This window comes from Hyla sarda, chromosome 8 (genome assembly GCF_029499605.1).
Source record: "Hyla sarda isolate aHylSar1 chromosome 8, aHylSar1.hap1, whole genome shotgun sequence".
NCBI lineage: Eukaryota > Metazoa > Chordata > Amphibia > Anura > Hylidae > Hyla > Hyla sarda.
This window is the reverse complement of record NC_079196.1, coordinates 158,548,709-158,574,781: the sequence shown is the minus strand read 5'-3', so window position 1 is coordinate 158,574,781 and position 26,073 is coordinate 158,548,709. Positions and strand designations below refer to the sequence as shown.

Genomic DNA, 26,073 nt, shown 5'->3' with positions numbered 1-26,073 from the left:
AAGGATCACAATGGACCCCGGGCGATCAGTCAATTAGTACAGGTACTACTACTCCCATCATGGAACAGTGTGTTCCATGCTATGAGTAGTAGCACCACCTAATAAATTAAAAAATAAGTGAAAAACACACACACTACATTTTTTTTATTGTCGGCAAAATTTTTATTGCCCTGCCCACCCACATAAATTGATCACTGTTTAAAAATTAATAAAAATGTCGCTATAAAAAAGATACATTTCATTAAATACAATTTTTTCCATCACTACTGTATCTTTTTTCATCATTTTTTTAATGGTACCCTACGAAATTTTAATAAAAAAGGTATCTCCATCACTTTTTTGGATCGATAAAGTCCAAAAAAAGAATACAAACCACTGGCAAAAGCGCCAAAGTTAAAACCTACATGGCATTTTTCTTGGCGTTTTTGCTCTCCCATAGACTTCTATGGGAGGAAAACGCCACAATTTCTGTGCAAAAAACGCCAAACAAGGTTTTGTAGGGCATTTTGGAAAACCAGTCTCTGAGCCCAAAATAGTTGAAAAACGCCAAAAGGATAAAACTGAAAAACACCAAGTGGATCTGGCATTTTGCTATTTACTATTGACGTGCAGCTAACATCTAGACACGGCATTCTTTTAACCCCTTAAGGACTAGGGATCGACCAATATCGTTTTTTTAGGGCCGATACCGATAATTGGTGGAGGTTAGGGCCGATAGCCGATAACTTATACTGATATTCCGGTATAACTTATCGGCTATTTATCCCCCCTCGACACCGCTGCAGAGCATTGATTTAAAGCGGGTGCTTTAAATCAGTGCACTGCAGTGGCTTTTGCGGGGCCATAGGCCACCGCCGCCACCACCCGCTTCTCTCCCCTACCTGTCAGGGTGGTCCGGGCCATCCATCCTCCCTTCCTGTAGTGTCCGGCGGCATTCCGGGTGGAGGGTGAACCGGTCCGGGCTGTTCTTCTCCGGCGGTCATCTTCTCCACTCCGGGTGGGCTCCGGCCTAGTACGCTGCATAGACGCCGCTGCGCAGTGACGCCCGTGCGCAGCGACGCACCTGAAGTCACGGCGTAGCGGCGACTATGCAGCCTACTAGGCCGGAGCCTGCCCGGAGTGGAGAAGAAGACCGTGGGAGAAGGACAGCCCGGACCGGTTCACCCTCCACCCGGAATGCCGCCGGACACTACAGGATGGATGGTCCGGACCACCCCCATTACGGGTAAGTTAAATTTTTTTTTATTGACTCGGAGGGTGGGGGAAGGGCCCGACCGATATAGCGGTATGGCCAAAAATCCATACCGGTATACCGCCCAGCACTACGGTAGGGGGTGCGACAAGGTGGGTCGGGGGGGGCGGTCACGGTGCGGTGGGTAGGGGGGGGGGCGGTCGCGGTGGGGGCGGTGCGGGGGGCGGGGCATTATCGGCTTATCGGTAAGGTAATTGCCGATACCGATAATCCCCAAAATCGTGATTATCGGCCGATAATATCGGCCATTCCGATAATCGGTCGATCCCATTAAGGACCACGGGTTTTTCCGATTTTGCACTTTCGTTTTTTCCTTCTCACCTTTTAAAAATCATAACCCTTTCAATTTTGCACCTAAAAATCCCTATGATGGCTTATTTTTTGCGCCACCAATTCTACTTTGCAGTGACATCCGTCATTTTAGCCAAAAATCTACAGCGAAATTGACAAAATTGAAGAAAAAAACGCCATTTTGCAACTTTTGGGGGCTTCCGTTTCTACGCAGTACATTTTTTTGTAAAAATGACATCTTTATTCTGTAGGTCCATATGATTATAATGATACCCTACTTATATTGGTTTGATTTTGTCGTACTTCTGTAAAAAAGCATAACTACATGCAGAAAAATGTATACGTTTAAAATTGTCATCTTCTGACCCCTATAACTTTTTTATTTTTCCGCATATGGGGCGCTATAAGGGCTAATTTTTTGCACCGTGATCTGAAGTTTTTAGAGGTACCATTTTTGTATTGATCGGACTTCTTGATCGCTTTTTATTCATTTTTTCATGATATAAAAAGCGACCAAAAATATGTTATTTTGGACTTTGGAATTTTTTTGCGCGTACGTCATTGACCGTGCGGTTTAATTAATTATATATTTTTATAGTTCGGACATTTACGCACGCGGAGATACCACATATGTTTATATTTATTTTTATTTACATGGTGGTTTTTTTTATGGGAAAAGGGGGGTGATTTGAACTTTTATTAAGGAAAGGGTTAAATCACATTTATTAACTTTTTTTTTGCAGTGTTATAGCTCCCATAGGGACCTATAACACTGCACACACTGATTGCCAGCACTGTTCACTGCAAAGCCATAGCTTTGCAATGATCAGCGTTATCGGCGGTCGATTGCGTGACCCCGATTTGGGGAAAAAGCACACACAAGTTAAAACATTTTTATTAGGAAAAACACTCCCCCACAGCCCTCATTAACCATTTTTTTTAAATAAAAGAAAAAAATGCAGGTCATCGTTGTAGTCCACCGATTCCGATGTAGTCCTCCGCATTCACGTATCTGAAACGAGAAGACAAACACACAAAAAAAATGGGTTAGTACCTGGAGAGTCTAACTTACCACCCCCGTTCGAGCTCCGTCATCTTCCTGCATTGCTAATAGTCCAGTGACGGAGCAGGAACGGAGGTGTGTAAGTGGCCTTGTGATCACCGTATCCAGCCATCTATACATGTGACTGTATACTACATTAATTTAGCAGAGCGCAACTGCCTCTGCTACTTTTGCAAAACTACAACTTCCATCCTGCCTGGACAGCCTTTGGCTGTCTGGGCATGCTGGGAGTTGTAGCCCCTTCCCTTTATGACTAAGCTAAGCTACACCCCACGCTAAACTCTCTACACTACACATCTGCCTGTAAAACTAAGTTAGCTACACTACACCCGTGTACAACTACGCCAACTATGCTAGAACTGGACTAACACTACACTACGCTAACTACTCTAAGACTACGCTAACAATACGCTATGCTAAATACGCTAAAACTGTGCTAATGCTACACTACACTAAATACATAAAAACTGCGTTAAAACTAAGCTCCGCTAAATACGCTAAAACTGCGTTTACACTAAGCTAAATACATGAAAACTGCGCTAACACTATGCTAAATACACTAAAACTGCGCTAACACTATGCTATGCTAAATACGCTACAACTGCGCTAACACTATGCTACGCTAAATACACTAAAACTGCGCTAACACTAAGCTACGCTACAACTGCGCCAACACTACGCTATGCTAAATACGCTACAACTGCGCTAACACTATGCTACGCTAAAAACTGTAAAACCGCGCTAACACTAAACTAAAGCTACGCTAAAATTGAGCTAACGCTACGCTAACTACGCTAAAATCGCGATAACACTACGCTAACTACTTTATACCTGTGTAAAACTACAACTCCCAGCATGCCTGGGCAGCCTTTAGCTGTCTGGGCATGCTGGGAGTTGTGGTCCCTTCACTGCACTACAACTCTCAGCATACCCGGGTAGCCTTCAGCTGTCTGGGCATGCTGGGAGTTGTGGTCCCATTAGCTAAATTACAACTCCCAGCATGCCTGGGCTGCCTTTAGCTGTCTGGGCATGCTGGGAGTTGTAGTCCCTTCGCTGTCTAATCTAAACTACAACTCCTAGCATGCCTGGGCAGCCTTTAGCTGTCTGGGCATGCTGGGTGTTGTAGTCCTAAACTACAACTCCCAGCATGCCTGGACAGCCTTTAGCTGTCTGGACATGCTGGGAGTTGTAGTCCTAAACTACAACTCCCAGCATGCCTGGGCAGCCTTTTGCTGTCTGGGCATGCTGGGAGTTGTAGTCCTAAACTACAACTTCCAGCATGCCTGGGCAGCCTTTTGCTGTCTGGGCATGCTGGGAGTTGTAGTCCTAAACTACAACTCCCAGCATGCCTAGGCAGCTTTTAGCTGTCTGGGCATGCTGGGTGTTGTAGTCCTAAACTACAACTCCCAGCATGCCTGGGCAGCCTTTAGCTGTCTGGGGATGCTGGGTGTTGTAGTCCTAAACTACAACTCCCAGCATGCCTGGACAGCCTTTAGCTGTCTGGGCATGCTGGGTGTTGTAGTCCTAAACTACAACTCCCAGCATGCCTGGGCAGCCTTTTGCTGTCTGGGCATGCTGGGAGTTGTAGTCCTAAACTACAACTCCCAGCATGCCTGGGCAGCCTTTAGCTGTCTGGGCATGCTGGGTGTTGTAGTCCTAAACTACAACTCCCAGAATGCCTGGGCAGCCTTTTGCTGTCTGGGCATGCTGGGAGTTGTAGTCCTAAACTACAACTTCCAGCATGCCTGGGCAGACTTTAGCTGTCTGGGCATGCTGGGAGTTGTAGTCCTAAACTACAACTCCCATGCTGGGAGTTGTGGTGCCTAACCGCCTTTCAATTTTAATACTAAACTATGCTAAACTACACTAACTATAGCCCTACACTATTTGCGTAGTGCTGCGCATGCGCAGTACAAATTTAGCTGCGCTCGAACCTACGCATGGCTACGCATGTTTCCTGTTCCCTGAGCTAACAGGGAGCGGGGAACAGAGCCGCGGGCGGGCGGGGTGGATGTCTCGCGCAGGCGGAGGACACACGTAACACTGCTAGCGGGCACAGGGGTCCCGTTAGCAGTGAACATTGCTCGCGCTGGCGGGTGACACTGACTGTCAGCTTGTGCGAGGGGCACACAAGCTGACAGGCGCAGCGGGGACACATAACACTGCTAGCGGGCACAGGGGTCCCGTTAGCAGTGAACATTGAGGCGCAGCGGGGACACATAACACTGCTAGCGGGCACACGGGTCCCGTTAGCGGTGAATAGTGATTGTGCTGGCGGGTGACACTGACTGTCAGCTTTTGCGAGGGGCACACAAACTGACAGGCGCAGCGGGGAGGACACAGTAAATGGATTGGTTTCTGTGGCTCCATTCGGCTCTCGGAATCGGGCCACAGACGCCATAAGAGCTCCGTGCAGCTTCGGGCTATCACAGGGAGAGATCCTCTCCCTGTGATAGCCCAAGTGAGACTGCCGTGAGCTGCGATGCCTGATGGTTATATATGTCACGTGACACTCGCACACCCCCCCCCCCCCCAGCCCCCGCAGTAACCAATGGTTGGGGGGTGGTGTGCGAGTGTTAGCCTATAGAATGTGATGGAGGCGGAGCGCTCGAGCAGGGAAAACTGCTGAGTCACTCCATCACAATCTATGGAAAATTACAATCCACGGCACTGCACCGGCATGTATCATTGTAGTTGTAAGGGTGCATTCACACCACGTTTTTGCAATACAGTTCCCATATACGTTTTCAATGTGAAAACTGTATTGAAAACGTATACATTGACTCTCCATTGAAAACCATATGCCAAAAGATGCATCAGGTTGTCTCCGTTTTGCATCCTAGGTTTTGTCAGCCTACCACGGTTTTTGGTCCGGGTGAAAAACTGTATTAAACCGTATACGTTTTTTTTTAAACATGGGAGTCAATGGGAACCGTACAGAAACGTATGTGCGTACGGTTCCATCCGGTTTTCACCATACGGTTTTTGACTTTGCAGTTTTTTTCTTGGAATTTCAATCAAACAAATGAAACTTTATTTATAATGGAGTGAAAAGTTAAAAACGTATAGGTTTTTTTTCTTAAAAAAACAGATGCAACCGGACATCATTTTTTAAACCGTATACGGGTACAAATTTGTACACACGTTTTAATACAGTTTAGTCAGGTTTTGAGGAATCAGTTTTTCATCAAAAACCTGATTGGGGAACTCTATTGTAAAAACGTGGTGTGAATGCACCCTAAGTGAAGCATTTTTCTACACCTTTTTTTTGTGTGCTGTAATGTGTAGGAGCACCAAATTTATTAAATGATCACAGAGCATTTGATACATTTTGTGCAAGTCACATTTTCTGAAATTTCTCTCTTCACATACACCAAAAAGCTACGCCAGGTCTGGGCTGGTGGAGTTTTAGAGACTTTTCAGTGACTTTAAACACTTTCATATCATGCGTTTTGCCAAAATCAGTGGATTGCAACTCAAAATCAGCAGAAATGTGTAAACCAAAAGGCGCAAAAAAGGCGCAAATAAACCCTGCTTGCGCCTTTTGTAGACACAAAAAAACGATGATAAATGTCGGCCAAAAACCAGTCAAAAGACAATGATAAATGTCGGCCTTTGTGTCCACTACATAAAATGCTCTGCGGTGCTCTGAACAGTACACTTGGTTAGAAAATGCTCCACCAAAAAGAATGCACAAAAATATGCGTCCACACCAACTGCGCAACATTTTCTCCATTGGGGAGCATTTATCATCGGTTTTACCCTGGTCTTGTGTACTGACAGCTTTTTGACTGCGGACAGCATTACTGAAAAGTCCCACATGTTGTCTCAGGAGGGCACTATACAAAGTGGGGTACTGCAGTAAGAAATGTGATCTGCACCATATTTATCACCATGTAGTAAATGTGGCGCAGGTTCAGTTTCCACCACACAAATTAATGGGGTAAAATGACGTTCACCTACACCCCTCTTGATGAATTCCCTCCCATAGATATTAGTTTTATTAGCACTTTTCTCGCCACCAGCAATTGACGCTACTACTAGACGTTTAAACAGTTAAGTGACGTCATCCACTCCATTCCAACTGTTCCGGCTTCTAAATGACAGTTTCAGTACGGCGGCCCACACAGGCCATTTTACTTGCATTAGTCTAGTCTGCAATCTGCGCGTTCCTGTGCTCCCAGCTGTAGGCGCTGTGGACGCGCAGACGCGCTGCTTGGTAACGTCAGCGCTGCCAGCGTGGAGACACAGGGCTGACCGGAGCAGGGAAAGGAAGGCGGAAGTGCTGACAGGGAAAATACGGCTCTGAGGAGGACTACAAGCACAGGAATCGGCGGTGAAGAGAAGACAACATGCAGAGCCAGAGAGCCTTCCCCCAGGTCGGTGTGCTATGGTACCTGCTGCCTTATGTATAGCATTGTGGGATAGGGGCTGGAATAGCTCATGTGTGGGGGCTGGGGGGGGGGGGGGTGTGTACATAATAAATAGGCAGTGTGTACATACATGTCTGTTAGTGATGGTAGGATAGTCCACCCCATAGCATATCACACAGGGGACTCTATCACATGTGTTATAACATTTACATGGAATATTATTCACAGTAGTGATGCTGTGTAGTCATGACATGTCTATATGATGAGTCAGGATGATATACCTTATACATGATAGGGGCCATGGACCTAAGTATATGAGCCCAGGCCAGGCTGGCACTGGAGTCATGTACAGGAGCCAGGAGTCCTGTGTGCCCATCTAAGTGTTGGGCTATGTGAAGTTATTGTGGCTAAAGTGGCATGGCATTATCCTATACCAGTGGTCTGCAACCTGCGGACCTCCAGATGTTGCAAAACTACAACTCCCAGCATGCCCGGACAGCCAACGGCTGTCCGGGCATGCTGGGAGTTGTAGTTTTGCAACATCTGGAGGTCCGCAGGTTGAAGACCACTGTCCTATACCAGGGCATCTGACACACATACCCCTGTATTTCACTGACCAGAACTTCCTGAGGCCCCGCTGACCCCACAAGGCATCCTGCATCGGGCTATATGTGGTGTGTGTATATAGCTGTAAATGACTGTAGGGCCACCATAGAGGTGTGTAATCCCTCTCTGGATCAGTTAAAGGAGAACTCCGGAATAGGAAAATTATCATCCATACTGCCGGCAGTAAAAAAAATAAAAATAAACCGGTACATACCTTCCTTTGCTCCCCCGGTAACCGGCTCCGGCCTCCGCCGCGATCCTCTTCCTGGTTGCCGGTGGTCAGCGAGTCATATTGCACTCAGCCAATCACCGGCTGTAGCGAAGTCCTGACTGAGGCTGGGTTCCCATTACGTTTTCCTCCCATACGGGAGCGCATACGGCAGGGGAGAGCTAAAAACTTGGGCTCCCGTATGCCTTTCTATGCGCTCCCGTATGCAATTCATTTTAATGAGCCGACTGCAGTGAAAGGTTCGGTCGGCTCATTTTTGCCCTGCATGTGCTTTTTCCCTGCACCTAAAACCGTGGTCGACCACGGTTTTAGGTCCGGTTGTAAAAGCGCATACGGGGCAAAAATGAGCCGACCGGACCGAACGTTTCACTGCGGTCGGTTCATTGAAATGAATCTCATACGGGAGCGCATAGAAAGGCATATGGGAGCGCAAGTTTTTAGCTCCCCCCTGACGTATGCGCTCCCGTATGGGGGGAAAACGTAATGGGAACCCAGCCGGCGATGGGCTGAGTGGCAGTGTGAGAATGCTTCAAGGCACACAATTCTTCACTACACCGGCACCGAAAATGTCACACTGCCGGCAGTATGGACGATAATTTTCCTATTCCGGAGTTCTCCTTTAAGACCATGTTCTATCAAATCTCATGCCGCTCTGTCAATAGGAAGTGTCATGCGCCATTGGGGGGTCTCCTTATGCAGCTATACTTCCCTAGAAAAGTGGCTGGTTATGAAGAATATTTCATATGGAGTCCAATAGATCATGTGGGGCGTCTGCAGAATCTTTATTTACAGATCATATACAGCTCTGAGGGTAGGGTGTTTGCTTTCGTGGGTCAGTGTTCATTGCATTAAAATATCTCTTTATTGTAATTGATCACAGTATAAGGGTACATTTACACAGACTAGATATGCTGCAGGTTTTCATCAACAGTTTTCTGCTAGTAAGTTAATGAGGAAATCTGCAGCAGAAATATACACACATATATATATATATATATATATATATATATATATATATATATATATATATATACACACACATACAGCAACCAAGTAGACGCAGCAGCACTCCAGCGTAGTGAAAATAGTGACTTTTATTTATCACCAAAATGCAATAGCGACGTTTCAACCACCTCACATGGCCGTCCTCAAGGCTTGAGGACGGCCACGTGAGGTGGTTGAAACGTCGCTATTGCATTTTGGTGATAAATAAAAGTCACTATTTTCACTACGCTGGAGTGCTGCTGCGTCTACTTGGTTGCTGTATCTAATTGGGACTCGAGGACCAGGGCCCATCCACAGCTTGCACCCATTGCATTTGTTCCCATTCGTGAGTGCTGCTCCATTTGCTTTTCTATATATATATATATATATATATATATATATATATATATATATATATATATATATATATATATATATTCTCCTTAAAGATATAATAAACCCATCAGTATAGATAGGTAGTGTCTTGGCTGCTGGATTGTATATAAATATTATACTCATACAACATATAAATGGGAATATGGGTGGCATTGGATACAAATATAGTGACGTACTAGAACGCATAGGAGTAAATAATACCCTATATGCAGAAAGTACTTAAAGGGGTGTTCCGGCTTTATACATCTTATCCCCTATCCAAAGAATAGAGGGGATAAGATATATATGATTGCAGGAGTCCCGTCGCTGGGACCCCCGGGCTCTGCCTCAGAGACATGACTTCATGGCCAAGCCCCTGGTGACGTCGCACCACGCCCCTCTGTTCATGTCTATGGGAGGGGGGTGCGGCCTCAGTGATCCTTTGGAATGAAGGGGCTACAGCAATGACTTCTCTGTCTGGACATACTGCAAACTCTGCACAGAATGCATTGCTGTCTATTAAACGGTGCATTCCCTTGTGGAGTCCGCAGAAAGAATGGACATGCCTATTCTTCATTACAGACACCAGAATCTAAATTGTGCCGTGTGCACAGTACAACAAAATCCCATTAAAATCAATGGGACTCTACTACTGCAGAATCTCTGTGCGGATCTCCAATGCGGAATTCTGCATGTAAATTCTGACATGTGAACATAGCCTTAGCATTGCCCTTTTCTTACTGTTCCCTGTACAGTGAGGGTCCAGGTGTGACCGTGTCTGGGGGGGGGGGGGGGCGGTTTAGGCCAATTTACTACAAACCTTTTTACCTGCAATTCGCTCCTGACCAGTTGAACTAGTATGGCTGCCTATTACACATGTTTGGTGACACCCAGGCTATTGATAGTAATCTTTAGGAATGTCAGACACCTACCTACTCTTCTCCACCGCTGATTTTCAGATATGCTGCCTTCTTCTAACACATTTAGGATCCTGAACTGTATGATTAAATTGTAGTCTTATAGGTCTGCCCTATATCCTTCTAGGTCCCATGCCATGCTCCTCCTGCTGCTTCCCTAATCTTATAAATGGAGTACAGTGGTCCCTCAAGTTACAATATTAATTGGTTCTGGGACGACCAGTGTATGTTGAAACCATTGTATGTTGAGACCATAACTCTATGGAAACCAGGTGATTGGTTCTGAAGCCCCAAAATGTCATCCACAAATAGGAAAAAGTGAGGATTAAAGAAAAATAAGTAGATAACTAATATAAATAAAGCAAGTCCTTATATATAAAAGTAATAAAGATCTGCTGGGAGCTGTAAATCACTGTCTATGTCAGTGTTTCCCAAGCAGGGAGCCTCCAGCTGTTGCAAAACTACAACTCCAAGCATGCCCGGACAGCCAAAGGCTGTCCGGGCATGCCGGGAGTTGTAGTTTTGCAACAGCTGGGGGCACCCTGCTTGGGAAACACTGGTCTATGTAGAGGACAGGAGCTTCTTCGGGGGTCCTGTACAGTACAGGCAATGTCCTAAAAAAGTAAAATGGAGTTGCCCTCACCTGGTACAGGTAAAGTGTACAGAACATGTAATACCTCCCCGTACTGTAGGGGGCGCTACCAGACACCAGTCAGTGCATACACTTCAGTAATACAGGGGTTTTACCAGTGAATGCCCATTCTGATTGGTCGGTTCTTCCAGCCATTGACGGGTTTCACAGATCTGGACTGCCCGTATCATTGTATGTTGAGTCTGGTTTCAAGTTACAATGGCCCAGAAAAGACCATTGTATGTTGAAACTATTGTATGTTGAGGCCATTGTAAGTTGAGGGATCACTGTACTCCCTTGTTACAGTGGGTGGGACACTTCATGACACCTTTAGTAGTAGCTTTCATGTAAACCACTTATCACCTTACCTTTCATCACCGGATGGTTGTATTTTATGAACGGTGACACAGACATAGGCTGGAGCTTAGTGTACAGGGGTTTGGCCAGTTGGTACAAAAAATGTTTGTGCATAAAAGTGTCGCAGCCAGGCAGAGATTAAATTCTCCAGTATTTTATGTATGGCTTTCGCCCCCCCCTCAACAATACTATATATATCAATCTGCTCAGCTCCTTCTGTTCTATAACATGATGGCTGCCAATCGGACTGCTTCTTCAACAAGGTGTTCCTTTAGAGTATGTTCACACTGAGGAATTTACTCAAATAATTCCGCTCACTTATTCCACACATATTCTGCCTTCAATGAAAGCTCCCTTGACTTTATTGATCTTTCAGCTACTGTTTCCTTGAGCGGAATTCAGACTCTGATTTCTATTCCGTCAGAAGATTGAACGTGTTTATACTTCTGGAGGAATAAAGGCCCACTGAAGTCAATGGGACTTTATTTTTCCTGACAAAATGAGTTTATAGAATTGAGGACCAGCCCATTGGTGGTTGTAGTACTGACTGATCCTCCTCCTGATTTGAAGAAATTATTTCTTGTCAATTCCTCACCATTTCCTCAGTGTGAACATGCCTTTAAAAGAGTACTCCGCCCCTAGACATCTTATCCCCTATTTAATGGATGGGGGATAAGATGTCTGATCATGGGGTCCCGCCATCTCTTTGCAACACCCAGCTCCAGCGTTCATTTAGAACGCTGGGTGCGGGCGGCAGGGGGGTGTGGGGTTGGTTAGGGGGTCGTGACGTCACGGCCATGCCCCCTCGTAATGTCACACCACACCTCCTGATTGCAAGTCTATGGGAGGGGGCATGGCGGCTGTCACGCCTCCTCCCATAGACTGGCATTGAGGGGGTGGGGTGTGACATCACGAGGGGGCGTGGTCGTGATGTCACGACCCGCCGCCCACCCGCTCCAAGCGTTTGGAACAAAATGTTCCAAACGCTGGGGCAGCGGACTACCCCTTTAAGCTGGGGAAAGGCTAACTGCAGTGTTTTTAACCCCTTAAGGACGCAGGACGTAAATGTACGTCCTGGTGAGGTGGTACTTAACGCACCAGGACGTACATTTACGTCCTGTGCATAACCGCGGGCATCGGAGCGATGCCCGTGTCATGCGCGGCTGATCCCGGCTGCTGATCGCAGCCAGGGACCCGCCGGCAATATGTATGGGGTCAATACAGATCCCGGCATCTGCGCTGCTGCGGGGATCCGATCATTCATAACGCCGCACGGAGGTCCCCTCTCCTTCCTCCGTCCGGCTCCCGGCGTCTCCTGCTCTGGTCTGTGATCGAGCAGACCAGAGCAGAAAATGACCGAAAACACTGATCTGTTCTATGTCCTATACATAGAACAGATCAGTATTTACACTTGAATAGACCTATGGGGTCTATTCAAGTGTAAAAAAAAAAATGTAAAAGTAAAAAAAAGTGAAAAATCCCCTCCCCCAATAAAAAAGTAAAACGTCCGTTTTTTCCTATTTTACCCCCAAAAAGCGTAAAATGTTTTTTTTATAGACATATTTGGTATCGCCGTGTGCGTAAATGTCCGAACTATTAAAATAAAATGTTAATGATCCCGTACGGTGAACGGCGTGAACGAAAAAAAAAAAGTTCAAAATTCCTACTTTTTTAATACATTTTTATAAAAAAAAATTATAAAAAATTTATTAAAAGTTTTTTATATGCAAATGTGGTATCAAAAAAAGTACAGATCATGGCGCAAAAAATGAGCCCCCATACCGCCGCTTATACGGAAAAATAAAAAAGTTAGAGGTCATCAAAATAAAGGGATTATAAACGTACTAATTTGGTTAAAAAGTTTGTTAAGCGCAACAATAATATAAAAGTATGTAATAATGGGTATCATTTTAATCGTATTGACCCTCAGAATAAAGAACACATGTCATTTTTACCATAAATTGTACGGCGTGAAAACGAAACCTTCCAAAATTAGCAAAATTGCGTTTTCGTTTTAATTTCCCCACAAAAATAGTGTTTTTTGGTTGCGCCATACATTTTATGATATAATGAGTGATGTCATTACAAAGGACAACTGGTCGCGCAAAAAACAAGCCCTCATACTAGTCTGTGGATGAAAATATAAAAGAGTTATGATTTTTAGAAGGCGAGGAGGAAAAAATGAAAACGTAAAAATTAAATTGTCTGAGTCCTTAAGGCCAAAATGGGATGAGTCCTTAAGGGGTTAAATAAGCTCACTAACTGGAAATGTAGAAAAATGTCTGCACCTGTGGTCATTGCTTTATTGTACGTATCTTTGTATTACAGAACCTTTTGTAGCACTCGCATGTATATGTGTGATTGATCTATATAAGCTGCTGAATTTAGATTTAGTAATTCTTTTGGGCACACAGCATGCCCGTGTATTTTTCCTCATTGGCATCCTGTGTGGTACCACATTAATCATGTGTTAGTGATGCATTTGTTGATCTAGCACTGCTAAATATGAATGGGGCTTTGCACAAAATCATGTGGTTTTTGGTGCCATGTAGCAGATTTGCAGCAAACATTTCTGTGGCTGTCCCCTTTATCTGAATAGGGCTTTTATAGCTCCATGTACTGTGCTGACCACCAAAGCAACCCAATTCATATGTATGGAAGTCAAGAAATCCGCACGGAGGCCAAGGGAACATTGTCTGCAGGTGATTTGTTAGGGGAGTATTATGTTGGGGATTTTGCAGTGGATTACCTTTGCAACAAGAAGATTTGCCTTTTTTTTTTTTTTTTTTTCTTTGTTGAATTAATTTGGGCAAAATCCACATCATGTTACAGGTTAAAAAAAAAATTGCACCACGTAAATTTTTCAGCTGATTTGTTGAAATCTCATCCTTGTGTATTGTACTGTAAGGTGCAGATTTATCAAGACCTGTCCAGAGGAAAAGTTGCTCAGTTGCCCGTAGCAACCAATCAGATCGCTTCTTTCATTTTCCGAGGCCTTTGAAAAATGAAAGAAGTGATCTGATTGGTTGCTATGAGCAACTGCACCACTCTTTCTCTACACTGGTTTGATAAATCTCCCCCTTAGTCACTTCTTATTCTCTACACAAATCTGCAGCAATTCTGCTATTGATGAGCATACCCTAAAGTGAGAATACCACTAGAGACATTTACTATGCTGAACTCTGAGAATTTTAGATTCACTGAACTACCATGAACCCTGGCTGTCCTTCCAGTCAGAAAGCAATGGTAACCTTACACAGATGGATTACATGTCATCTTCAGCTGTCTGACGATCCACTTGAGCTCCAGAAGTCTGCCCTCTCCTGTAGGTAACATTCAGCTGCCATTTGGTTTTATGCATGCCAATTGGCACGGCTGTTTTGCATACATTATCTGCTAATCCATGATCAATAAACCTGCCAGTGCTTCCATCTTCCCTTCTGCATGGCCAAGCCTTAGATGCAAGTAAATGCTGGAAAGGTACAGCCGTTCCTGGTCATCCATTACATGCCAGTGATGCCCGTCACTGCTGTGCAGTACTTTATGAACATTGTTTCCTTCCCAGCTAATGCCAACATCAGTACCATACCTAGCGCATACACCCTGGCAATAAGACTGTTTTTCACAGTTGACTTGGACAAGTTCCAGCCTCACATAAATGGCATAGTGTATCTAACCAGACCCACAGTAGAGTCCATTAAAACTTATTTCTTCAACACCCTTTTCATCTGTGAAGATTTGTCCTTCCCAGACCAGTTTTACTCCATGCTTCATGGTTTGGATAATCTGCCTTTACCTGAATTATTCATGTTTTCCCTCATCTCTATGTAGGTCACTGTATTTCCTGCTATATAAAATACCTATGCAGCGAAGTTGTAAGGGTAAGCTTACAGATGTAGCAGAGCTGAGTGTGTTCTGTGCATCCTATTGGTAAAGGTGATCAACATGCACATGCTATAGAGCTTTAAAGAACGAGATGGCAGGTACAGCTTGGTTACATCAGACCCTGGTAGAGGGGTTGTCCAGGATTAGAAAAAAAAACTGCAAAACACCTGCCCTAAAGTTGTGTGTTGTATTGCAGCTCAATTCACTTGAAGTGTATGGGGTAAAATTATAATACACCTGACACACAGAGGTAAGATGAGGGCACAATAATAACTGACATGGAGGAGATGAGGGGACAGTAATAACTGACACAATAGGGGAAGATGAAGGGACAGGAATGACTGTGACACAGGGAGAGATGAGGGGACACTAATACTGTGACACTAGGGATAAGGGGACAGTAATGACTGTGACATTGGAGGATGAAGGTATACTAATGTGGTGGCCTGGTACAGGAGTTGTACCCCTGTACCCTAGCTGCCCTGTCAGGCAGCCTCCCTGCAGTGTCCCCAGGGCCCCCTGTACTTGTTCCCCTTGTATAGATATCTTTATGCTGTATATTGTATATAAAAGAGTTACGTCTTTCAGAACCATTGACATGTGATTGTCCAGTGTCATGTGATTGTAATTCAGTGAGGTACCAGTCACCTTAGGGTGACCTATGAGACCCCCTCCTAGTCTCCCCCATATAAGCCCTGGGAGGAGCTAGCTCTCTCTTGATTTTCAGTTAAAGGGGTACTCCGGTCTTAATACATCTTATCCCTTATCCAAAGGATAGGGGATAAGATGTATGATCACGGGGGTTGCTGGAGGCTCCGAGTGTGTAGTGTGAAAACCGAGGGGCCGGAGTATCGTGACATCATGGCCCCAATGCAAGTCTATGGGAGGGGGCATGACGGCCCAGAGGAATCCACAAGAGGCCTCAAGTCAACTACGCAGCCTCAAGTCCACAACTCTCAGGTCCCAGTCAGAGCCTGGTAAGCAACAAACTGGGTATAGTCAGTCTCAGTCAAGTCAAAGTCAATCTGTCTTCAGTCAGCGTGGCCTGCATCAAAATTTACAAAATTGAAAAGCCCTAAGGTCTCTGAAGTCACTGGTCACCTCTGTGGGCCTGGCCAAGCTGTATAGACTCTTCCACCTGTCTAACTCGGTAAAGCTTCTGTCGTTCCGTAACTTGGCGTCGGAGTCATTATTGCCCCCCCGTGCCTAGTCCAGGTGGTGTAGAGGATAAAACACGCCCTGGCGTCACAAACCCAAGGGGTTAATGCCATCTGCCCCTAGGGCCATTCCATCTGCTCATATAATGTTACATGCGGCTCCTAACTTTTCTTTTTTTTTTGCTGGCTCCTATGTTCATAAAAGGGATCTGCCGATACCGATAATCTGTGGATTTTAAGGCCGATCAGCGGGGGAGGGGCGGGGGGCGGGGCATTATTGGATTATCAGCAAGGTAATTGCCCATACCGATAACGTCCAAAATCGTGAATATCGGCCGACAATATCGGCCAAACCGATAATCGGTCGATCCCTAGTTCATAACATATTTGTCAAGCTCTGGATTAGATATCTCTTTATGCCCCTCAGCACCCCCATTACTACACATTTTTCCTAATGTATTCCAAATGTTAGATTTTTTTTTTTTTTTAAACTCTGCATCTTCCAATAGTTATAATAAATAAAAGCCTGAATGCTGGCCTCACCCAGGGTTCGTCTGTGTTCTTTCGTGTTTTTTTCACTACATGTAAAAGTACGCATTTACAGAAAACGGCATGGGGCATGAATGTCTTTGCTCTTACTGTATATGATGGATTTCTCCAAAGATGGAACCAGAATGGAACCAGAATGGAACCAGAATGGAACCAGAATGGAACCAGAATGGAACCAGAGTGTTCTATAGACCAGTTCGACTTGTACTCACCGAGGCTTCGTTCACACGTTCAGGTTATGTTGAGGGGTTAGGCTAATCTATTTCTGTGCACAAAAACTCCTCAGCATGTCGATATTTTTTTAGCCCTTTTCAAACCACATAGCGTTTTTGGGGTGTGTGTGTGCTCATCTTTAGGTTGCGTTCACACCTAATGCTTTTGTCAGTTAAACCATAGAGGGAGGAATGTTTCTGTTGAAGACCAAAATTAAGGTCTTTTTTTTTTTTTTTTTAATCCCCTAAACAACCACAATGATGAGTGGTCCATGAGATGAGTTTTAAGCACAAACTCCTGAAAATGTTTCTGCTCGCTATGATGGAAATGTGCCTGAAGTACTGAAGTACCCTTGCTGACCAAAAACCCCTACAATGGGCGTATGAATTGCCATCATCCTGTTTTTTGCTTTCTGACATATTTATATTCTAGTCTGCAGTAACTTTTGATGTGGTTTGTACTGCAGTAGTATACAAAAAGAAGGTTGCAGCAACACTCTTGGTTGCTGAAGCGTCAGACTATCATACAAGTTGTCTCCAGCGTCTATAAATGCAAGACATAGGTGGGTTATCATACTGTGGCTGTTCCGGAACCACAACCACATATCATGCCCACTATCTAGATGGGAGGAACTTTGGCTATGCCGGAGCATGACTCTTAGTTTTGAGGCAGGTGTATGAATTTAAGTATGCCACTGATTACCTATTTATACCTGTGACTGTAATGACTCCACTCCCAGAGGAAGGTTAATAAAATGCGCGAAGGTGATTACGTATGGGTATATTTTGTTTCTTGTGTGGTGCTGGCATTTTTATTTCATTTACAAGTTGTCCATGCACTAGCAATTTATTAGGCTCCTTTCACACTAAAAGTTGCTCCATTTTAAAGACCCGTTATAATGTCCCGTTAAAACAAAAATGGCCGTTACAAAATCCCATAAAAGTCTATGGGATTTTTTGATTATCTGTTATCACCCATTATAGCACGTTATGAATAAAGGACGTTATTTGTGACGGGAGAAAAAAACTTTACATTCACAAATTTCTCTCCCATCAAAAATAATGTCCGTTATTCATAACGGGTGATAACTGATTATCAAAAAATCCTATAGACTTTAATGGGATTTTGTAACGGACGTTTTTATAGTGTGAAAAGAGCCTTAGCTCTAACAGGTTAGGGTGGTCATGGCGACTTCATTGCATAACCCTATATTCATTAGTGTTTACTAGGGATGTAAGAAAAAATCGATTCCCGCGATTATCGCGATTTTTCACTTTCCGATACTGAATCGATTCAAAATATTTTTGAATTGATTCTTTTAGTGATGTGGAATTTGTATCTCCTGATCCCCGGAACAGCATGCGGCGGCGCTCTGGGTGTATGGAGCGGCCTCCGACTCGTGCCTGCTCCATACTCTGTGGCCCCCGGCTGTTTTCAGTAGCCGGGGGCCGCGGCTAATAGCCAGCATGCGGCGATCGCCGCGGCTGGCTATTAACCCTTTAGATCGCCGCTGTCAAAGCTGACAGCGGCGTCTAAAGGGACATGTGTATGCTCCCTGGTGGGCTAGATCGCCCCCCCCCCCCCCCCCCCCGGCAGCGCGATCTCTTACCTCTGCTTCCCTGCTCTCCGTGGCTCTGTCATTGATAGAGCCTGGCTTGACCAGGCTCTATCAATGGATCGCAGATAAATGGAGTTCAATAGAACTCTATTCATCTGTCTGAGGAATCTAATGATTCCTAAAAGACTAATAAAGTGTATAAAAGTGTATAAAAAAAATAAAATAAAAATAAAGTTTTAATAAAAGTGTAAAATACATTGTTTTTTAGACAGAATCGGGATATATCGCGATGTATCGTCACTTAGACGGTATCGCGATATATCGGGATATATCGAATCGCCACACTGATATCGCTATTCAAATCGAATCGCCAAATTCTTGGCAATTCACACCCCTAGTGTTTACTGGCACTATTTTTGTAACACTTAAAGGGGTACTCTTTCTGTTCCGAACGCTGGAGCCGGCGCCGGGAGCTTGTGACTTTGTCCGTCATTTAAGTGGTTAAATACCATGATTTATACATATCACTGCATTTAAACACTAAATGTCGCTATTCCCTGGTGTCTAGTGGTCCCATAGCCCTATGGGTTGCTAGGGAAGCCCGAGGTCTTACCTGCTCCTCGGCATCTTCTCTGGCTCTGTGATTGCTTAGGGCTCATTTGGCAGTACTTAGCAATCGAGCACATATTTAATAGAGCATTGTAATGCAATAGCATTACATTGATCTATGTAAGCTTTCTGGTGTTGGCTTAGGATAGGCCCCTAGGGGGGGGGGGCAAAAAAATGTGTATTAAAAAAAAAAGTTAATTTTTTTTTTCTAAATATAAAAAAATCCCTCCCCTAATTCAAATCAACCCCCTTTTGCCATTTTTTAAATAAAACTCTGTACATTACAAAAAAACACATATTTGGTATCGCCGCATGCGTAATTGTCCAAACTATTAAATTATGTTTCTGATCCTGCACGGTGAACAGCATAAATGCAAATAAATTCCAAATGCCCAAATTACTGATTTTTGGTTACATTATATCCCCAAAACAATTTAATAAAAAGTGATCAAAAAAAAAAAACAGAACTACACAAACCGTTAAAAACTAGGGATCGACCAATATCTTTTTTTTTTTTTTTTTTTTAGGGCTGATACCGATAATCGATGCAGGTTAGGGCCGATAGCCGATAACTTATACCGGAATATCGGTATAAGTTATCGGCTATTTAACCCCCTGCGACACCGCTGTAGATAATTGATTTAAAGCGGGCGCTTTAAATCAATGATCTGCAGTGGCTTTTGCGGGGCCATTGGCCGCCGCCGCCACCTGCTTCTCTCCCCCTACCTGTCAGGGTGGTCCGGGCCATCCATCCTTCCTTCCTTTAGTGTCCGGGGGCGTTCCGGGTGAAGAGTGAACCGGTCCGGCGGTCATCTTCTCCACTCCGGGCAGGCTTCGGCCTAGTACGCTGCATAGACGCCGCTACGCCGTGACGTCAGGTGCGTCGCTGCGCACGGGCGTCACTGCGCAGCGGCGTCTATGCAGCGTACTAGGCCGGAGCCTGCCTGGAGGGGAGAAGATGACCGCCGGAGAAGGACAGCCCGGACCGGTTCACTCTTCACCCGGAACGCCCCCGGACACTACAGGAAGGAAGGATGGATGGCCCGGACCACCCCCATTACGGGTAAGTTTAATTTTTTTATTGACTCAGAGGGTGGGGGAGGGGCCCGACCGGTATAGCGGTATGGGCAAAAATCCATACCGATATACCGCCCAGCATCACGGTGGGGGGTGCGACGCGGTGCGGTGGGTCAGGGGTGCGGCGGGTCGGGAGGGGGGGGGGGGCGGCGTTGCATTATCGGCTTATCGGCAAGGTAATTGCCGATACCGAGAATGCCCAAAATCGTGATTATCGGCCATACCGATAATCGGTCGATCCCTATTAAAAACTACAGCTCATGGAGCAAAAAGCAAACTCTAAAACAGCTCTGTAGGTGGGAAAATAAAAAAGTTATAGGGGTGAGAACGTGGTAATGATTTTTTATATTTCGAGGTTTTTTTTTAAATAGTTTTTTTTAGTTTTTTTTTTTAACAATACAAAAATCATTCAAGTTTAGTATAATTGGAATCGTAACGACCCATAGAATAAATATGGAATGTCAGATTTACTGTATTTTGAACACTGAAAAAAATATTGCCCTACAAACTTGTGCTATTCCATATTTTTTTTCAATTTTGTACTGCACATATATTTTTTTCTGGCTTTGTAATACATTGTATGATATACAAAAAAAAATAATCATTGGAAAGTCCAACTCGTCACGCAGAAAATAAGCCCTAATACAACAACTTTGTCAGTCGAAAAACAAAAAAGTTATGGGTCTTAGAATGTAAAGAGGAAAAAACATGAGCCAGAAATCAAAATTTGCTGGGTCATGAAGGGGTTAAAGAAATAATACAATACAGCTAAGTAGGTAATTGGGGGAATACATTGACACACAACAAGATATGCATCAAAAATGATATTTGCTGTGAGAATCCCTATCCAGTCTTTATAAATAGCATTAGTCACGCTTCATTCACGTGCTTCTGACAGCGCTGTGCGGATGGTGGAAGTGTCGGCTTATTATGTCAGCACCTTAACATCTTCTGGTCATGCTGTTTGTCAGCATTCTGCATATTGTGTACAGTATGCCTGTTTGCTACAAGGAGAGCTTTTACAACTTGGGCAGAAAAAGTGTAGCTGCATCTGTCATTATATAAACTTAAAACCACTCTCTGTATCGGCCATCTGAATCCTTTTCTCATTCAAGGCTTATTAGGCTGGTGCGGTGTTTATTTCCCATGCTTTACACTGCAGCTCTGATTGCTGCGTATAAACACAAGCCTGCCACAAGTTCACGTCTAAGTGCCTGGAAAGCTGGTGTCTGTTTTACAGACAGACGGTAAACTAGACGGTCTGGGAAACCTGTTTAGCAACAGAAATGATTTTTTATTTCAATGATAAACCAGTGATTCCTGTTCTGGGTGTGAAGAGGGCAGAGTACACTGAAATAACTAAAGATGGTGCCCCTTTCCTTAGCTCCGCCACCTCAGATGCTTATACTTATCTGCACATATGCCATGTCAGGAGGCTGCTAGAATATAATACTGTAGATGTATACTTCAATATACATATTCTCAGCATATGCTGCAATATTCTGGGTGCACATTGTAGGCCATGTCAGGCAAATACTGACTACATCCTAGATCCTCTGTTTACTGAGTGGGTGTGAGACTATTATGTGGCTTCAGAAGGATGTTACTTCCTTGTCCGGTGCCATGTGACTGACTGAGTACAGTACATTGTCACAGGAAAGGACAAATCTGCAAACTCTTATCTGTGAATGCATAAAAGAATAGCAATAAAGAACAGCAAACCGACAAGAAGACATTGTATTAAGAAACTTTTTACTGCTGTCATTTGCGTCACGTTGTTTGCTGGTGTTTGTTACTATAAAAATCTCAGAGGGGACCTTTGGTCTACATCGGTAATAGGATTAGAGGAGGGGGGATAATGGCACAAGGGGGTTAAGTTGGAGGGGGGGGGGGGGTAATCATTACCCCTCTACATCTCAATCCCCCTTTGCCATTATTCCAACCCCTCCCTCTGATCCCCTTTTGCCATTACACCACCCTCCTCCATCTTAATGCCATTGTGCCATTATTTCTCTTCTTTGACGAGTGACGTCCTCCTGCGCTGTGCGGCACCTCCACGCAACGTCGGGGAATGTCACACGTCTGTCTGGTAACCACGCAGATCCCGTAAAGTAGTTGAGGCCAGAGCTGCGTCTGTGATACTTCACAGAGAGCTGACGTGGCCTTTCCTCGCTCTGTACTGACAAATACTGGCCAATGCATGGCCGGTATTTGTCAGCGCATTGGCGTACCCCCACACAACCCATTTGCTGTTGCTTCAAGGTAGCCTTTAACAAGCTACTGACTATTTATTTTTTTCTCATTATGTTAGTATGTGTTTACTATTGTGAACCAGTTTTGGGTTTTATTGTCTTGAGTATTTTTCTTTTAAAATAATATTGAGGATCGATCTTCAGATTTGGCCATTAATGTCAGATTGGGGGGGGGGGGGGGGGCGGCAACTGGCAGCAGTTCTCTCTGAAGAAGCCATTCACACTTGGGCCCTTTTGTGGTTTACATGGGTCTGTACATCTGTACACTTGGTATTTACTGTGCACCGAATTGCTATTTTATCCTATTCAAATAAATGGGAAAAAGGCTGCAATATTGTGCACAGCTGCTACCCGTGTTAACCATGAATGGGCTCTTCAAAGAGCTGATTGGCAGGGGGCCAACTTTTGGCCCCCACCAGTTAAATTTTGGGGCCTGGTATGAAGATAGACCCCTTCACAGAATAACACTAAAAATGTACCTTTTATTGATCAACTAAAATCGCAAAAAAATAGCCACCAATTGGTGAATCTCATGTCGCCACAATAACAAGACACAAGTGTCCACTAACACTGACCTGGTGAATAAACACCCTAGTCACTGGTACTGGTTTAAAACGTGTATGTGTGTATATATCCGCTCCCACAATCAGGAGATTTACAGGATAACTGGTCCAGGTAAGTATCAGTACTAAAGGGAAAGGATGGAGGGTATAGAGAGGAGGACAGGGAGGAAAGGCCTAGGGGAGGTGTGAGGCCTAGGATGGATGGCCACTAACTATTAGACCCCGTTACTGTAATCCCTGTCCTACTCCTATTCCTAGGCAGAGTTGTACGTCCTTTATAAGGATGCCCTGCTCCGGAACCTACTCCTGTCACTCCCCTCAAAGCCTTAGGGAGTCTCCCTATTGTCTATACCTTATCTCGCTCAACAGTCCCTGTCTGACTGGATTGGGATAGGAGAATGGTAAAATGGCCTATTGCCACTAGAGAGGACTGATATGGGTATAGACCCTAATTTAGAGTCATCAACACAGAAGATGCATAGGAAGGTGAATAATGGGCTAGTATCACAAAACTCAATAAAAATTCCCAATATTATTATTAATTTGGTATTAATTTTGTCTGGTCTGACATTTAGATGAATGTCGGATGTTCCGCAGCAATTCATGGCTGTGGAACATCTGCCATTCATCTGAACTTCAGACCAGCCATCACTCTCATGATGATCGCCATGAGACCACCAATGCCCCCCCCATTGTCTCCTGATAAATGGGGCAAGAAACGCGTCAGAACTTTGTCACGTTTATATCATTTGGTCCAGATAAGTGAATAACCTTATCAGTCACTTGTTTATATTTTGGAATCCAATGCTGGGTCTGTATTATGCAATCTGTTCAACACAATGATATACTTGTGCATAGAAGATAGATTCAAAGATGAAATATCCGCACTCACCGTTAGGTTAGCGACAGCCAGCTCCTAGGAATCAATGATGGTTAGACCGACGGAACGGGGACCATGCTATAACGGGCGCTCAGGTGTGAGGCGATACATGTAATTAAATCAGTGATGGTGTAAGTATTGCCTCCCAAATTGATCATATTGTTATTTACATTGTGGGCAACTGCCAAATTTTTTGTTGCCTTTTGGAGCAAGATTAGTCAGCCACTGATATACTTCAGTACTTTTTGTATTTTGGTGACAATCAGAAAATATCTTGTCTATCTATATACAACTGTAGTCAAATCATGATAATTGGAATTTTTTTCCATTATGTATAGAGGATAAGTACTGTACTTACCAGCTGTTTCACATGACCTGCTTCATACCAAATTAATATTGGGCATTATTATTGAGTTTTGTGATAGCCCATTGATTCACCTTCTTATGAATCTTCTGTGTTGATGACTCTAAATTAGGGCCTATGGGGGAGATCTATCAGAAGAAAAGTTACCTAGTTTCCCATAGCAACCAATCAGATCCCTTATATTTTTGGCAAGGCCTCAGCAAAATTAAAGAAGCGATCTGATTGGTTGCTATGGGCAACAAGGTAACTGTTCCTTTGCACAGGTTTTGATAAATCTCCCTATATACCCATATCAGTCCTCTCTAGTGGCAATAGGCCATTTTACTCTTCTCCTATCCCAATCCAGTCAGACAAGGACTGTTGAGTGAGATAGGGTGTCTCTCTTTTGTCTATACCAGTGTTTTCCCAACCTTTTTCGGCTCGGGGCACCCCGCGAAAAACCAAACAAAATCGCAGGGCACCCCTACCGATGTTGACGAGCAAAAAAAAAAGGGGGAAAGGAAAAAAGCCGCAATGCGCAATATCCAATATCAATTTATCATTTGGTACATAGTTTAAAGTGCTGCTTTATACAGCAACTCACATGTGACGTCTTCTCTGATCAGCGTCGTTCCCTAATCTTCCAGGCCATTTCTTCCAGCCGCAACTCTTCACCGTTAAACCTGCAAAACAAATTTTATTAGGCTCTGCACTTAAAGGGGTACTCCGGTGAAAACCTTTTTTCTTTTACATCAACTGGTGGCAGAAAGTTAAACATATTTGTAAATTACTTCTATTAAAAAATCTTAATCCTTCCTGTACTTATTAGCTGCTGAATACTACAGAGGAAATTCTTTTCTTTTTGGAATGCTCTCTGATGACATCACGAGCACAGTTCTCTCTGCTGACGTTATTATAATAATAATAACGCTTTATTTATTGTTGTCCTTAGTGGGATTTGAACCCAAGTCCCCAGCACTTCAAGGCAGCAGTGCTAACCACTGAGCCACCATGGTGCCCTTAGCATACATCTGCTCTGCATGGTTGCTAAAATGGACAGAGATGTCAGCAGAGAGCACTGTGCTCGTGATGTCATCAGTGTTCCAAAAAGAAAGGAATTTCATCTGTAGCATTCAGCAGCTAATAAGTACTGGAAGGATTAAGATTTTTTTTTTATAGAAGTAATTTACAAATATGTTTAACTTTCTGCCACCAGTTGATTTTAAAAGAAAAAAGGTTTTCACCGGAGTACCCCTTTAACCAGCATCAGACTCCAGATTCCCCTTTTACAAGTAAAGAGGAATACAGGGGCGTATAGGTGTAAAGGGGTAACAGAACGGTGTGCATGGGAGACAGATGTGTAGAGGAGTATACGGGGGTGACAGAGGGCTGTACATTGGTGACAGAGGGGTGTAGGGGGTGATAGATGGGTTTACAGTGGTGGCGGAGGGGCGTAGAGGAGTGTACATGGGTGGCAGAGGGGCGTAGAGGAGTGTACATGGGTGGCAGAGGGGCGTAGAGGAGTGTACATGGGTGGCAGAGGGGCATAGAGGAGTGTACATGGGTGGGAGAGTGGACATGGTACAGTACCTTTTTTAAGCTAGCCATTTTTCTTCCCCTCTCCGGCAGGGCACTCATTCACTGCGCTGCAGGGGGCGCTGGGGCACGGGTCACTACACCGGCCCGGCGTAGCTTCAGCATACTTCCCCTCTCTGGCAGGGCACGAACTGGGCGCAGTAGGGAGGGGGACGCACGCACAGCGCGCACAAACACAAAGGGAAATAAAAAAATGTTAACAGCAAAATCTTGCGGCACCCCGGCAGTGCCGAATTTGGGGTAACTAAGCTAAGCCGAAAAGGAAAGCTGCACCCTTTAACATGGTCCTGGGTAAAAGGACTTTGTGTTTTCT

The 26,073-nt window shown here is 44.4% G+C and overlaps 1 protein-coding gene across 4 annotated transcripts in view; it reads left to right on the top strand.

Moving 5' to 3' along the window:
* The first annotated feature begins 6,724 nt into the window (after positions 1 to 6,724).
* The window catches only part of PDXDC1 (pyridoxal dependent decarboxylase domain containing 1), a 79,417-nt gene continuing 60,068 nt past the window's right edge, over positions 6,725 to 26,073 (top strand). The window contains exon 1 of one of the 4 annotated variants that reach the window (XM_056535903.1): positions 6,725 to 6,985. In XM_056535903.1, the coding sequence (XP_056391878.1) occupies positions 6,959 to 6,985 (27 nt within the window). In that variant the 5' untranslated portion in view covers positions 6,725 to 6,958. Of the gene's footprint in view, positions 6,986 to 14,301; positions 14,404 to 15,035; positions 15,062 to 26,073 lie in introns of those variants that run through there. The other 3 variants (XM_056535902.1, XM_056535904.1, XM_056535905.1) reach the window with 3 other exon arrangements.